The sequence below is a fragment of the Excalfactoria chinensis genome, chromosome 4, assembly GCF_039878825.1.
Source record: "Excalfactoria chinensis isolate bCotChi1 chromosome 4, bCotChi1.hap2, whole genome shotgun sequence".
NCBI lineage: Eukaryota > Metazoa > Chordata > Aves > Galliformes > Phasianidae > Excalfactoria > Excalfactoria chinensis.
In genome coordinates, this window is record NC_092828.1 from 83,705,363 (window position 1) to 83,720,371 (window position 15,009).

General features: G+C 49.4%; 1 protein-coding gene across 1 annotated transcript; it reads right to left on the reverse strand.

Annotated features, from left to right (window-relative positions):
- Positions 1 to 1,588: 1,588 nt before the first annotated feature.
- Positions 1,589 to 10,692, reverse strand: RAP2C (RAP2C, member of RAS oncogene family). Its single transcript, XM_072335767.1, has 3 exons — positions 10,147 to 10,692; positions 8,306 to 8,625; positions 1,589 to 4,180 (listed from the first exon to the last, which is right to left on the reverse strand). Exons 1-2 carry the CDS (start codon positions 10,417 to 10,419, stop codon positions 8,347 to 8,349), a joined length of 552 nt encoding a protein of 183 aa, XP_072191868.1. The 5' UTR covers positions 10,420 to 10,692; the 3' UTR covers positions 1,589 to 4,180; positions 8,306 to 8,346.
- Between the last annotated feature and the right edge of the window lie 4,317 nt (positions 10,693 to 15,009).

Here is a 15,009-nt window from a genome sequence, read left to right on the forward strand (position 1 = left end):
CATACTAAACTACAGGCTCTGAGAAGAGCAGTGCACGTCGCCCTCTGCAATCCCGTAATTAAACTGCATCGTCGCTGCCAGCAAAGCTATTATAAGCTCAATGCTGCCCTCAGCAGAGCCAACAAATAACTGCAGTGGGATCTGACCTGTGAATCGAGCGCTGCCGTTGCTGATAGGCAGCTGAAAGCTCACCTGCTCTGCTCCTCGCAGCGATACGGACCAGGAAGAGCTAAAAGCGGCTGCCTCTAAAATAACAGTAACCTCTACGAAGCCTTCAAAGCTTTCGCTTTCAAAGCCCGTGGAACACACGGCCATGCCCCCCCTGCCTCCTCAGCTGGGACCCAATGCACAGCCTAAGTTCAGTGCCCACCTCAGAACCGCTGGCTGGCCAGCAGAGAGAACCCAAAGTGCTCGGCGCCCATTGTTTTAGAAGCCGCATCTCATTTTAATGAAGACCAGACGCTCGCACCTGGCTCAGAGCTGTAATTACAGCAAAGCCGATTGGGGCAGATAACAGCGTTGCACCCCACCCACGCGGGTAGCTGCGGCACTTCCTCCTGGGGCTGCAGCTTCACAGCCAGCAAGCAAGGCCAGCCCTGCCCTCGTTAGCAACTCATTGACGTGTCACTGCACACAGCGGGGGCCAAAGCTGTGTGAGAAGCAGGAAAGGGGCAGCTTTGGTGGACTTTGGTAGCAGGAACTGCTGTTAAACCGAAGATAAAGCTGCCAATGCAGCCCCACCTCTGTGCCCTGCAACCCAGGCTTACAGCAGCACGAAGCTGTCACGCCTATGTTGCAAAAGACACCACCGGACGTTCCGTACAGCAGCAGCTGAGCTGACTCTCAGCACCAAGACCTTTGAAATAGGCTGCCCTTCCTCTCTGCCATCCTCCTTTGAGATGGAAATCATCTCCCCATCTCAGAGAGGAAGTGGAAGCCTACCAACAAGATGAGGCTCACCTTGTCCTACCAGGAGGAGGGGCGTTAAGTCTGGGAGGCGACACCGCCTGCCTACCCAACCAGAAGCGCTGCGAGGCAGACTGTAACGTTTCAAACCCATTTCACGTTAATACACATCCTTGGTTACAAAAGCAATACAAAAGGTCAAGCAGCAAGACAGTAAGTGCTGAGGAAGACGCAGTTCTTGTTACGGCGCTCAGATGACTCAATCACCGACTTCACGAACCTAAGGCTTTTAGCGAGCATTTAAGCTAACAGCCAGCAAACAGCACCCTCAGCTGAAAGGTTTCCTACGTCTTTAAAGCAGAGCTCCAAGCTTGCTCAGCAGTGAGCGAGGCGGAGAGGCAAGGCAGGGTTACCAAGGCAGGGTTATGGCGAGGAACAGCAGCTACAGAGACACGGTGAGGGCAGCAGGAGCTGCACCTACTGCCACCTGCACACATAGAAATGCCTGCATGAAGAAATAAGGCACTGACAGATTTGGGCAAGACTCACTCAATACACACTCAAACCAGGAAATATAATGAGATACATATATATATATATATACACATACACTTAAGAGGCTTGCTTGCTCGGCCCACTGTAGAAGAAACAGAACACAGAGCAATTGAGCCCAGTTTGGTAATACAGGTATCTATTTTATTAAAAAAAGTTACAAACAGGTGGACTGTAGGGTTGTCTTACAAAATGACAAGGATGGTTTCTACTGGAAAAAACTCTTTTACAAAGCATTATAGGGAATTGTTCCGTGGGTTCGGGTGGCTTTTTTTGTTTGTTTGTTTGTTTTTGCACTTGTTATTCCAGATTTCACCTATCACTGATAAAGATACAGTACATTAGATACGTGATGTTAGGTTACATTTGTATTTGTAGAGCCCTACTGCAGTGATTTGAACAACTCCTAAACAGATGCCATAGGAAAGACGATACATATTTCATTTATTAGCCTCTTAACTCTAATAAGCAACTTCAACATGCAATCTAATTGAGGAAGCCTAAAATCACTTTTGGTCCCTTTTTCCCCCCACAGTGTGCTGAAGCAACCATGTCTCGTTCTCCCCCTCCTGTCACTCTAAGGTTCAAGTTGAAGGTTTCTCTTTTTTTTTTCTTTTTCTTTTTTTTTTCTATTTTTTTTTGGCTGAGGACAATGAAAAATGAACACAGCGCTGATAACTACCCATAGGAACGAAGCAGCGATTCCTATCCACCGACCTTTTCCCCCCTTTAGACAAAGGAAAACTAAGCTCTTCGTCCATTACTTTTATGTCCTAATTACTTCCTTACAACCTACAAAAAGAAAAAGATCCACAACCACCACTTAAAGAAAAACCCTACTCTGAGCACAAGGTTTGGTTTTACTTTGATATTAAAGTGCAAACCTAAATATCAGACTCAGCCTGTTGGTAAATTTGTACAAACAGGGGAAAAATAATTAATAATAATAATAATAATAATAATACATTTCAAGTGACCCCACAAGACAATATCAGGTGTTCTGATAGCCAAGCAGGAAACCTGCTCTGCTCTTCTCATCAGGATTCAAATTCAAAGCTGAACGTAGACTCAGAACCTGTATTCCTGCTAAACGCTGAAGCCAGCCTGCGTTATTACCAATAAAACACATTAATGTTGAGATACTGAACTGGTGATCCTTTATTGTTTCAAATGCCATCATCCACAATACATTCGGTGAGTTCGAAACTGCTTAACCTCATATTATCCATCACTGCTTTTACTGGAGCTTTTCTCGAAGGTATTTTAGCTATTACAGGGAAAGAACGTACAATCCTAGAAGCATGTTCAAATGACTAAAGCCGGGCTCCTAAAAACCTAGACCTTTGGTGCAGTAGGTGAGCTGCAGTTATTGAACTTCCGCAAAGGAAAAGGAATCACACGCTTGAAACCACTGCTAGAAAAAGCTCTCGTGTCCGCAAAACGCGTCGACAGAACCGAACAAAAACCATTTCATCTGCCCTTTGTACGTTTCCATTCTGCTCTTTATACCTGTGTTATTGTTAAGGTTTTCAAGTATTCAGAGAAAATGTCCATCGGGTAAACAATACGGAAGGCAATGGCTGTTTAAAGCACGCTTGCAGTTAGTAGCACTGAAACCTGGTGCTTTTCCCCTTGTTACACCAACTTGTCTCTAATATTAAACTTGTTTTGTCAGGAAAAACAAAAAAACCAAAAACAAACCTAAAAAGCAATTTGTGACAGTGCAAGAAAAAATAAAACAAAACAAACAACTTTTAACAAATATTGCTTGAAAACATTATTCAGAAAGACAAATATTAGGAACTATAAAATGTAAAGTGATCTTATTTGCATTAGATTTACATGTGCAGAGGTCTACCAGATGTCGCTTGCTGTGCCAGGCAAAGCCGAGCTGCCCCGACCAGGCACGCGGCCCATTCTGAAGGATACATTATCCCTTCCAAAAGGCATAGAGAAGCTACATGTAAACAAGCAAGTGGAGAAACTCAGTAGATAGAAAAGAGCGCTGCCATTTTGCAATGCTACAATTGTCATTTGTTGATTAAATGAGTTTAAGAAACCCACCATTGCCCAAAATAAAACACCATCAGCTGGAGACTTGACAGCCCGTTCCAACTGATCCCTGCTGTCAAATCAGACCGGTTACAGACAGTTATCACAGCTGCACTTGCCAGGAAAAGGGATACTACATCCATCCAGAGGTGCCTTCAGCATCTTTGCATGACACTGTCACACGTAAACAAAAAGTCTCAAAGAATGACAGACTGCATCGGAGGAGAAAACTTTGCCAAGAGAAATAAGCACTGATGCGAGGTAATATACAGAAGTAACCATTTGTTTAAGGCTCAATTTATTCTCCATTAAAACTCTCTTTTAAAAGGCATTGAGTAGGTAATACTGAGTTTAAGTATTTAATAAATACAAGTTCAGAAATTGATTAAAGAAATCAATTAAAATATTAAAAATGAACTCTTGCATATTAGCCATTATATGAACTTAGAAAGCTATAAAAGGACTGATAGATAAAGAACAGATTTTAAACTTATGGTAAACATGCTAAGCATTCTGATTAAGGTGGGTGGATCCTGGAGGCCACCAACCTTATGCACTTAGATGTATGGCAATGTGCTGTAATAGAGACAGGTTTACCAAGGCTCAGCTCTGCAACCTGGGCTGAAAGTTCTCCAAAGCAGCATCTGTGCAAGTTTCCTCTGAGTTTGATCTGAAATTTAAGCAAAACAAGCAATGAAAATCACATGCAATACGTATTCAAAGTGAACTTCGCTGCTTCCACAGCGTGGAACTAAGATCCAAAGCAGTACTTTACACAGCGGCATTCTTGGAGTCCTTCTCCTCTAATTCTGGTACCGTAAGAAGCAAGCGGGTAACAACAACCATTCCATCTTAACGGGTGCCCCTTTGGGACACTCAACTGTTTCTAAAGGTCTCCAACAGCCAAGGGAACTTCAGTTCTCCTCTAGAGTGATACCGGGCTTCACATTGGTGGCACAGAGGCCCTTCAGCACTGAGTAATGCAAAGCAAAGGCACAGTGCACAAGTTCTGGGAGCAGGCAGGTGAGCCAACAGAAGTGCTTTTGAGGTGTGAGTTCTCAGCGCTCAGATCTAAATTACCATCAAAAAAACCCTTAACGTTTCTCAGACAGCTTCACAGCAGGGCAGCATCGTGTGTTGCTGTTCTTAAGCACGCACAGAATAGTAACCTGTATCAGCACTGCCCAAGACATTTCTGTATCTCTGGTTTTGGGCTGGGAGGGTCCCTGTACAGTTGGAAAAGAATTAAAAGCAAACCAGAGCCAATAGCATTTAGCTTTCAGTAGTGGTGCATTAGAACTACTTAATACATCTTTTATCTCTGCTTGAAACACAGGAGGCAAACCATTTACAGGGCAGCTCTTCATCCTACCAGCATTTGATCCATCTCAAAACGCCACCAAAACGCAGCACCCAGGGCTGTGACCAGCACAGGATCACGTGGCACAGCAATAACAGAAGCAAGTAATAGCTTCCTCAAAATGCTCTTTCAGCATCCGTGTGTTTGCAAAGCAGGGAACACCCAGTTTAGATTTTTCATCTTTCCATTTGACCTTATTTACTACAGTGAGCACCACCAGGATGGCTTTCCTGGCCCGTGACATTCCTATACTCCCTTCTGTGAGCAGGCAGAAGGGGGTGGGGGGTGTTAAAGCAACCTGGTAAGATGAATTTGTCCGTGTCACACAGTCACACGCAGAAGGCAGCAGACGCTCAAGTTTAATCCCTAAAGGAGCGGCCTTCCTTCAGCACTTGCTAATATCAGTTAGCCATGAATGGAGGAGCCAGAAATCACTAACCAGGACCAGCCAACAGTAAGTGCTCTCCATCTGTTCAGTGCCTCTAAAGAAGAACTTCAGCAGCAGGCACTACATTCCAAAGAAGATGTAAAACATGAAACACTGTCATATTGAAAATTAAAGAGAAATGCTGGACTGAGCAACAGGGAGCAGCTACTGGGAATCTCACATCGCTGAATGCAAGAATGAGATGACAGAAGACCACTGCAGAAGCAGGACGGGGAGGGAAACAAGATGCAAGAACGCACATTTTAAGAGGAACTATGGGTTATTCTGATGGTGTGTGTGTGTGTTCCAGCCCCCATTTCACCAAAGGCTGCCTGCAACAGAACCTCAAAGACATGTTAGTCAAGAAATACTGTTCAAGAACCTACACAACAATGCACTACTTGATAACTCAACAGATAGGTTGAGCTACCAACCAAAAAGACGTAAGTGATAACCGCTACTTAAAACTGATCCTGAAACAGCCTTAGATGTGACGAGGAGCAGCACATACTCTCACCCCTCCCTTAAGTTCCTCAAAAATGTAGAAACACAAACAGTCTCAGTGTACCTCACACCAAGCTGACTGACTGGGCCACAGCAAAGACAGCTCCCAGACACAGACGGGTCACACGCTGCAGGGGCGATGACAGGACAGAGCTACAGCTCAACTCCATTTCCCACGCACGGGTTTTTTAAGACAGCTGTTTTAACGGCCCTGGTTTCACTTTAGCTAGGAGGGGCCACTGCTCAAGCAGATGTGTGAGAAGCACTGCTAGTCCCTTGGATAAGAACATTTACCCTTAGAGAGCAGATTGCAGCTATCAGAAGACACCATCAGCAGCTCTCCTACACAAGACGTTCATTACCAGGCAGCAGAGCTAACGAGATCCTACCCCTGATTCAAAGAGGAAGGATGGAATGGAAGCAAGGAATAATAAAACATCCCAAAAATGTGAGGCTGAAGTAAGAGATATTGGACAGAAGCAGCATCTCCCAGAAGCAAGGAAGTTTTTTGATGCTAAAGGTTTTATGCGACTTCTTGAGCATGGCAGAATAAAAAAGAAAACCATACCACAGGAACTTAGAATCCTGTGCTTCAAGGCATTGCAAAGACAAGAGAACGCAGATGTTTCTTCTGAAGCAAGAGCACGCTCTGCTTAGAAAACCCACCCTGATTAAGCATAACTCAGAAGGATTCAACGGGATACCACATGGCTCTGTTCCCTGTCACCTTTAAGCCTAAACTTGGTATTTAAAGTCATGTTCCAAACTGGCCAGGTTACTCAGAAGCTTCTCTTAGAAGCAACCAACTCTGGAAGTACAAATTTCATCGATAACAGGCCTTGTTTTGTTAGAGCTGAAGACAGCAAAGTGCACCAGATGAACCACCAGTAACCCAACAGACTGCTATAACTTTTGGCCCAATACCATAAGAGATGCTCTTATTTGTGAAGCTGCCTTAGAACTCGCTGAAACTGCATTATGATGAGTGGTCCAAGATATTAACCCTGTAGCACTTCAGTTGTATTTTTCCCTGCTCCAATACAAACAGTCTGCTCGCCTTTCAGCAAGCAAACCTTGAATCCATACGCATGTCTTACACGGTGACAGCAGTCTTTCCTTACTTCACAGAACTAGAGATAAAAATACCCTGCTGTCTTTAGAATGACAGTCCCAGGGTCACGAGTACCTCAAATTTTACATCCACAAAGCACTTGATAACAATCTCAAAGACAAGCTTTGAGACTTCACTCTCTGACCTTACGCTCAAGATTAAAGAGCATACACAGTCCAAAGCTTCCAGTAATAACCTGTTTTCACTCTTGTCACTCAGACACAAGGAGCTCCTTTGACTTGACTTACTAACACAGCAGTCAGAACTTAAGCTTTAATCAGCGTAGCTGTCAAGTGAGGCAGTTCTTTCCCCTGCATTTTCGAGTCCTTCATCTCTGCACTTGCCCTTACAGATTACATCAAGTTGTTTGCAGAGTCAGATGCAACAGACAACTGTGGGTCTGACAGACCAGCTGGCTGCACAGACAGGGCCTCTTCCAGAAGCAGGGGTTTGAGCTGGTGGTAAAACCACACCCACAGCAGCAATGAGGAAAACAGAGGAGGGGGTTTCAGAAGCACCTTGCACAGGGATGACTGTGCTGCTGCTTGCACGGGAGGAGCAGAGCCACATACACAGATGGGTGAAAGGCGAGGTGTGGTACAGAAAGATGACCATGCAGGCAAAGGGCCCTGCAGAAGAAGGAAAGAAATACCCAAGACCAGTGAAGCCTTCAGGGTCCCTTCTGAACACTGAACTCTTGCCACACCTCTTATGAGTCACTGGGAAAGCAGAGTCAGGCCTCGGGAGGCCATTTTATCATGTATTCTCCGCTCAGGAGTCTTTAGATGAAGAACACTTTGTACATGTCCTTGACCAGTACGTGTGGGCTTCAAGCCACTCCTCACAGCTCAGGGTAGTTCTCCTAAACTTATTTCACTGATAAGACAGAAATGTGCTCTAAGTACATTCAGTTTCTGTACAGCTTTTTTTTTCCTTTAAAGCAAACTCAAAGTCTTCTCAGTGCAATTAGTGGGAAGCCGGGCAAATATAACACTATTCGAGTCCAAGGTAACTCACATTAACTTGAAAATAATTCAGATAGCAAACACAATGAGGAATCCCACTAAGACATCACAAAAACATCATTAAGGATACAGTAATGTCCAATGCAGTGCTGACAGTCAAAACAGGTGGAGATGAGATCGTGAACTCTGCTGCGCTACAGAATTGCTACAAGCAAAGGCAGTGTTCCCCAAACCAACACTACTGCAGTAAGGCAACAAGTCAAGTACTTACGTGCAACACAACTCACAAACTTCCAGCTCTTTCAGAGGAAAGCTACCTCCAAAGTTACACCACTTAATTTCAGGCTTCTTGGCACATTGTATCTTACTTTAAACAGTAATAAATATAAAGCTTATATGCTTCAGTTAGTTACGACTGTTGAACCAACCTGCTCTGTATGGCCATGACTGAGGTTTTCCTTAACTTCTCTCACTGGACGATGCAAGTTGTACAACACTGATCTTGTTTTTCAGGCAGGGAGGCATAGTTCATTTGCCTGACGATCTCAGCAAACAGTTCATCCACCATTGTTTTGCTCTTGGCTGACGTCTCCATGAAGGGACAGCCCCATTCCTGAGCCAGAGCTCTGCCTTCTGCAGACAAGACCTCTCTCTCCGACTCCAGATCCACTTTATTCCCCACTAGGATCAGAGGGACTTTCTCGTATCTCTTCACCCGGACAATCTGGTCCCTCATTGGCTTGATGTCCTGATTAAACAATCCAAGCAGTTAGTGTGTGCAAGCAATCACATGCAATCACTATAGAACCACTACAGAAGCACATTTAACCAGCCATCACATGCTATCGAATACTGAACACTTTACAAAGCTCTATTAAACTCATAACTGTGCGGATCTAGAACTCACAGGAAGTTCTACATCCACTTTTCATAATGTTTTTCTAACTTAACATGTACAGCTATGCTTATGATTTATAAAACGGGCCCATAACAACAGAAATCTCAGAGAGCCTTTCAGTTCGGCCGGAGGAAGACAGCGCAGCTGCTTTGAAAACCCATTAGGATGTTTGTGTTCAGTTTACAGCTTGAGAAAGCCAATAATTTAAATAGCCTTCTCACTTGTGGAGAGCTTAAAATAATTCATTGTGAACACGTTTAATCACATGTAAGTAACCAAATTAGATGCTGCAAGAAGATTGCATTACCTAGAGATGCAGTTATTCAAGCCTGAGCTAACATCAGTTTACACAGGCTGAGTCAGCCTCCTCTGTCCCCTGACTGTTTTAAGTCGCTATCAGTGCCAGCCACCGAGTTCTGCAAATTCCTGCATAGTTCTGAGACAAAGCAATTAAGCATCTTTAGTCACTACTGTGTCAAAGATCCGTAGAGTGCTTTACACCTACAGGCTTTGCAGCAAACAGGCTGTAGACAGATAAGAATAACTAAAGATTAACAGGGTGGATTGTTTATGGCCGGTTCTTGAATAATGGGGAGCCACCGGTCCCCCAAATACGTGAGAATGAAGGGAGAAGCATCCCAAGGCCTTGTTTGCCAAAGGGAGCACGGCTGCACTACATGGAAGCCTCTGCTAAGATCAAACCGAGCCCTCAGTAGAAGCAGCCGTTCTGCTTCAGTGGGGGGTGTGCGAGGCTTCTCCAAGCAGCTGGAAAACGCCCAATTCCGAAAGCAAAGCCAACGCAGCAGATGCAAATCCCTGCATTGTACGTTTCCCTTCAAATCAAGCCTCGATCCTACAGGCAGCTCAGCCCAGCCGCTGCCTCCACGCTTCCATTTTTTGAGAGTTCTACTAGTGGGACCGAGCTCCAGAGCCACGCGTTATCCCATATGGCTTCTCTTCAGCGCAACACCCACGCTGCAAGAGCACAGAGCTCGTGCTGGACAGGAACGTGATTTGGGGGGAGGGGGCGGAAAACGGCAGCTAGATTTAGCAAGTCTTAACAGAGGAGCGAGAATTCTCTCTTCAAAAGCAACCGAAGGAAAAACGCCTTTTAAGAAGAAAGGAGAAAAAAAAAAGAGAGAGAGAGAAGAGGAAGCGTTGGTTTTAATATCGAGTGATCTCCTCGCAGAAGGGGATTGCCTACGCGTTCCTAACAGGGAAGTGGGAGCCGGTCATTGTTCTCCAACACAGCCTGGGCCTCCACAATGGTGGCACCCCGATAAGCTCCCGCACGGCCAGCGGGGCTCCGGGCTGCTCGCTGGGCCCTCTCAGAGGAAGGCCGAGCCCACGCTTCCTGCCGAGCCCGGTTACCTGGAAGGACTGCTGGTTGACCAGGCTGTAGACGAGGATGAAGCCCTGTCCGTTTTTGATGTAGAGGTCGCGCATGGAGGCGAACTGCTCGGTGCCCGCCGTGTCCAGGATCTCCAGCACCGAAGGGGACGAGTCCACCTCGATCTCTTTGCGGTAGAAGTCCTCGATGGTGGGGTCGTACTTCTCGATGAAGGTCCCGGTGACGAACTGCACCGTCAGGGCGGACTTCCCCACCCCCCCGCTGCCCAGCACCACCACCTTGTACTCCCGCATCGGGCCCCGCTCGCCGCTCCCCCCCCTTCCCCCGCCGGGCCCGGGCCTAGGGCAGGCGGCAGCGCGGCCCTCGCATAGCCCCGGCCCGCCTGAGGAGAAGGGCGAGGCCCCGCCGCTCCCGCGCCGGCCTGAGGACGAGAGGCAGCCGTTCGGGCCCGGAGCTGCGCGCTGCGGCCAGGCCCCGCCGCTCACCGCCGCGCCTCACTCCATCGCACCGCGGGAACCGCCCGGCGGCGCCCGGCCCCGCCCGGAAGGGTTACGCTGCGGCACCGGAGACGCGCCCCTCCCCGCCGCTCCGCGCGGGTCACTTCCGGCCGCGCACGCCCCGCCCCTCGGCGTCTGACGTCACCGCGCCGACGGGGACGGCTTTGGGTGAGGCACCGAGGCGCCCCGCTGTCCGCTGGGGGACAGATTTGTGTGTGGTACCGCGGAGCCGCCCCAACATGGCGGCGGCGGGACGGGCGGGGACGGGCCTCACGCCGTGGGCGGGGCCTTGTGCGGTCGCCGGGCCGTGGGCGGTCGCTGAGGCGCCGCGCTGCCCTTCGGCCGCTCCCGGGAGGGTTCTGGCCCGGGAGGGTTCCCGGCTGCGGCTCCCGCTGGGCTGCGGGCGCCAGCGGTCAGCAGGGGGACCTCCGGCACCAGCCCGGCCGCCGTGTGCATCAATAGCGGTGTTTGTTCTTGGGCAGAGAGCTGCCGACCGGTTCTAATCGGCGACTAATGGGGGAGGGAGGAAAGGGGAAAGGGAGGATGAGGGTTACAATAATGAGATTACACGGTCACTTGGGTTCCTTGTGGGCGCCTCTTTGTGCTGCCGCCCGGCCTTTGTGCGACGGGCGGAGGGATGAGGGAGGAAATGGGGCTGGGGGCAAAGAGCCGGCGGGGCGGCCTTGTGCGCAGCGCTGGGAGCTCCCGTTCTACCTCCAGGTCCCATTAATCGAGCTGCTGCTGCTGCTGCCAATGGCCAACCGCTGTGCCACCTCCAGCCAGCAGCACCTTGTGTACCTCTTTGGTGTAGGGCCTGGTTTCATCTCCACTGCTTGTTTGTTACCCATCTCTTGCCAAGGAGATCGACACAGGGCTCGGCCCGTGGGAGGCTCCGCTCTCCCTCAGCAAAACAAACCTTTTAAATGAGCATCTGGGCTGGATTTGATTCCTGCTCTGTGCTATTGACGTGCTCCTCTGCTCCGTGCCGTGCCCACGGCCAGCAACAATAAAGCAGGCGGTTATTAAATTAACCTGCTAAGACACGGATCCTGCAGGGATGTTCGGGGAGCAGTCAGATGGCACGAGCAAAGGGCCAGGACTAATTGCAATCCCCATCTCACCAAGGTGAGAGGCGGCTCCTGCTCCGTCCTGAAGCTCGGGGAGGAGCAGCCCAGGCTCTTGGGGGAAAGGAGCAGCTCTCATGGCAGGGGTATAGTCACTTCCTCACCAGACAAAGCATGAGCAGCGCACACCGACTGCTGCTGCTGCCTCTGCAGGCTGCAATTACTGAGCAGGGGCGGCTGTGACTCACTGCCTCTGCACGAGCTCTGCACCAGGCCCCTGCCAGCAAGCCTGCAGCAGGCAGCTGAGCGGAGGCTGCTCCAGCAGGGATAGCCGGGATTTCACCTGAGTTACGCTCTAGCCGGGTACGTAGTATGTGTGAATACAGGCAAAAGAAGCTTAAGACTTTGTGTTATTTCTTCACCAGTCCCATAATTATAAAAACAGCTTTCTGTTTCAGCTCCTTCAGAGTACGACGAGGTCTGTCTTAGGGGCTGGACGTGTTCACCTGGCTCAGCCTCTTCATTCTGGGCCTTTGCAGCAGCAGTACCTGCAGAGACACCTCTCTTCTTTGCCAGTTTCTCCTGCCAACGTGGAGGTGACTCAGAGGCAACTTTCCACTGAAACCTCTTGTTTCTGCTGAGCTGCTTTTACCCGTTCCTTTGCTTACCCCTAACAAAAGAGATTGTTCCAAGGCAATTCCTGACCCTGCGGATACACTGCGATGCAGCTGGTACAGGAAAGTAACTGGACTTTCTGAGGAGGACAATCCCAGTCCCGCTCACCTCCCCAGAACCCACATACCTGACCCCGGAAGGTGGGGGAAGGTAAATGTGCTGTCGAGATATATTGAAGCCTTGTGAAAATAAAGCAATTTAAAACTGACACCTGAGAGAAGAGTGCTTTCAAAATTCCACGGCTTTCCCTTTTTAATCACATCCCCTCAGCAATGACAATTCAAACGCTACAGCGGTGTGCAAACTTGTGTGTGAAATGCAATAGCAGAATGAAGCAGCTGACAATCAATTAGACTGATACTCTCCAGTTTATTCCCAGCGCGGGGGAAGAGAATAAAACCTAAAACTCAACCCAAATGGGGATTAGTGAAAACACTGCATGCTGGGCTCCATCCCTGTGCACTCTTCACACTCACTGCTTTCTGCTGCCACAGCTGAGGATGTGCACATGCAACAAAGCGAGCAGAGAGTTCTTGTGCACCCATCTGGGTCAGCATACTGCATGCAGCTCTCTGGAGGCAGGTAAAGGGGCTGGGATGTGAGCTCTTCTGTCCCATCTTCCAGGCCTCGTGAAGAAGTAGCATCTCTTCTTCGTGCAATCCCAAGGCGGTGGTCGTGGCACTGAGTTGCTGGAGTTTGAGGAGCGTTTGCCCCATGCTCTCAGGCGTGGAGCTTCAATTTTGGGTGGTCATGTGTGGGGCTGAACATGGGACTGGATAATCCTTATGGGTCCCTTCCAACTCAGGCTTTTATATGATTCTACGATTCTAAGTGTATTGGCGGAGCTGCAAGCAATGTCTGGACAAACAGGGATTCTCCCCAGGCTGTACTTGCAAAAGCTAACAAAACTGCCTGCAAAGTGAGAACACGGCAATCTCATTATGCGACACTTTATCAGCCTTCCTGCCAAGGGAGGGCGATGGCGCCGAGCTGCACCTCCTCCTTGCCAAAGCTGTCAGCTCCCCTGGAAGCTGCACCTGCCTGCCTGGAGACAAGCCAGGCAACAGCCAGGAGCTGCTCAGTGCCCTGACAGCAACTGCTGGAGAGCTCGTGGCACCCACCATAGGGGTGGACCAGCAGGCCCCAGAGCCACAGCCTCAGAGCCTTGCTGCTACCAGAGCCTGGCCTGGAGCCCTGGGCTCAAAGACAGGGAAGCTCCTTGAAGCCCCATTGGAGAATTCAGATGGATGGAGTTGCAAAACAGCTCATTTCTTGACTTAAAAAATGGAGTTAATATTTGTCAGCCAGAATGAAGAGCAGCAGGGACCATCGAGAGGCTCAATGGGGCAAGTTGTGCTGCTGAGGGCTCGCTGGGTCTCTGTGGTAGTTGCCCGTGGTTGTCAGTCTTCTGTTGTGTACTTTATGAACTTGTTCAAGTTTATTTTGAGGATAAAAGCCAGCAGTCTGATCCTGGCTGGCCCTGCATTGGACAGACAGACAAAGCCCTGCAGGAAAACAGCCATGGCCAGGGGCTCATGGGCACTGTGCTGTTGGCAGCCCCCAAGATAGCCTGAGCACTGGGGGAAAGGCTGCTCTTTTCTCTGCCTTGTGCTGTGGCAGACCTGGAAGCAGATGCAGATCTTGAGCCCCTGACCCTGCCTGTGCCGAGCCCCGACTCCTGCCCCAGCACACTCGCTCTCATGGCTTTCTTTCGCATGGCTTCCATCAGGCAGATCTCTGCCATGGGCTGTGTCTGTCCCCAAGGAGTCCAGGGAAGTTTTGGGAGCATGCTGAGGTTGCTTTTGCAGCCACAATTTGTCACCTGCTCTTCTTGCAAAGAAGCACAGCCTACTGAGCATGGGAGCCTGGGAGGCTTCTCCTGCCATCATGCCCTGAGCTGGCCCAGCCACTGGGGGACACACGGTCCCATCCTTGCCTAGCTGTCCACTCACAGCAGGCAGGGCTGAGGTGACACCTGCAGGAAGGGATACTAGGGGACTGCCACATCCCCACACTGGACAAGGGGAGCAGAGCTGCCTCCCCAGCCCCAGGACAGCGCTGCCATGAGCCTCACAGCAGGCCTGGATGGAAGGGACGCTCCCTCGTTTTGTGTCCTTACGGTGCAGATCAATAATGCTGCAAAGAGGAAATTCTTCCTGCCTGATCACTGCAGCACAAAGGTTGGAAGAGGCAGTGTGGGCTGGAGCAGCCCTGTTCCCTCTGCTCCTGCCTTGCAGCCCTGTGCCAGGACTGGGTTGCCTAGTGGTGGGTGTTCGTGACTCATTATCTCTGCTTGCATCCTGATGACACATTTATTGCCAGCAGGATGGGCCTCCTGCCAGTCCGGCAGCCTTGCAGGAGGGAGGGAGAGAGGAAGGCTGGCTCTGCCAGAGCCAGGCACAGCCAGACAAGAAGGAAGCAAAAACCTTCCCCTCCTGCAGTCCCCACTGTGCCCCAGCCACTGGGCAGGCAGCAGTGGGACCATGGCGACCAACACCTTTAAAACATTCTATATTAAGTGAGAAATCAGGCTCTGCTTCCCCTGTACCAAGACTTAATACAGTTCAGATCTAAATACAGCACTAATGCAAAAGCTTAAAGGATTTCCCATAATTGAGCAAAGCTGGCAGGGCGGCAAGAGCATGGG

Coding starts and splice junctions, on each gene's coding strand:
- RAP2C (XM_072335767.1), bottom strand. CDS start 10,419: ATGCGGGAGTACAAGGTGGTGGTGCTGGGCAGCGGGGGGGTGGGGAAG. Junction 8,626..10,146: donor TCAACCAGCAGTCCTTCCAG/GTAACCGGGCTC, acceptor TTGTTTAATCAG/GACATCAAGCCAATGAGGGA.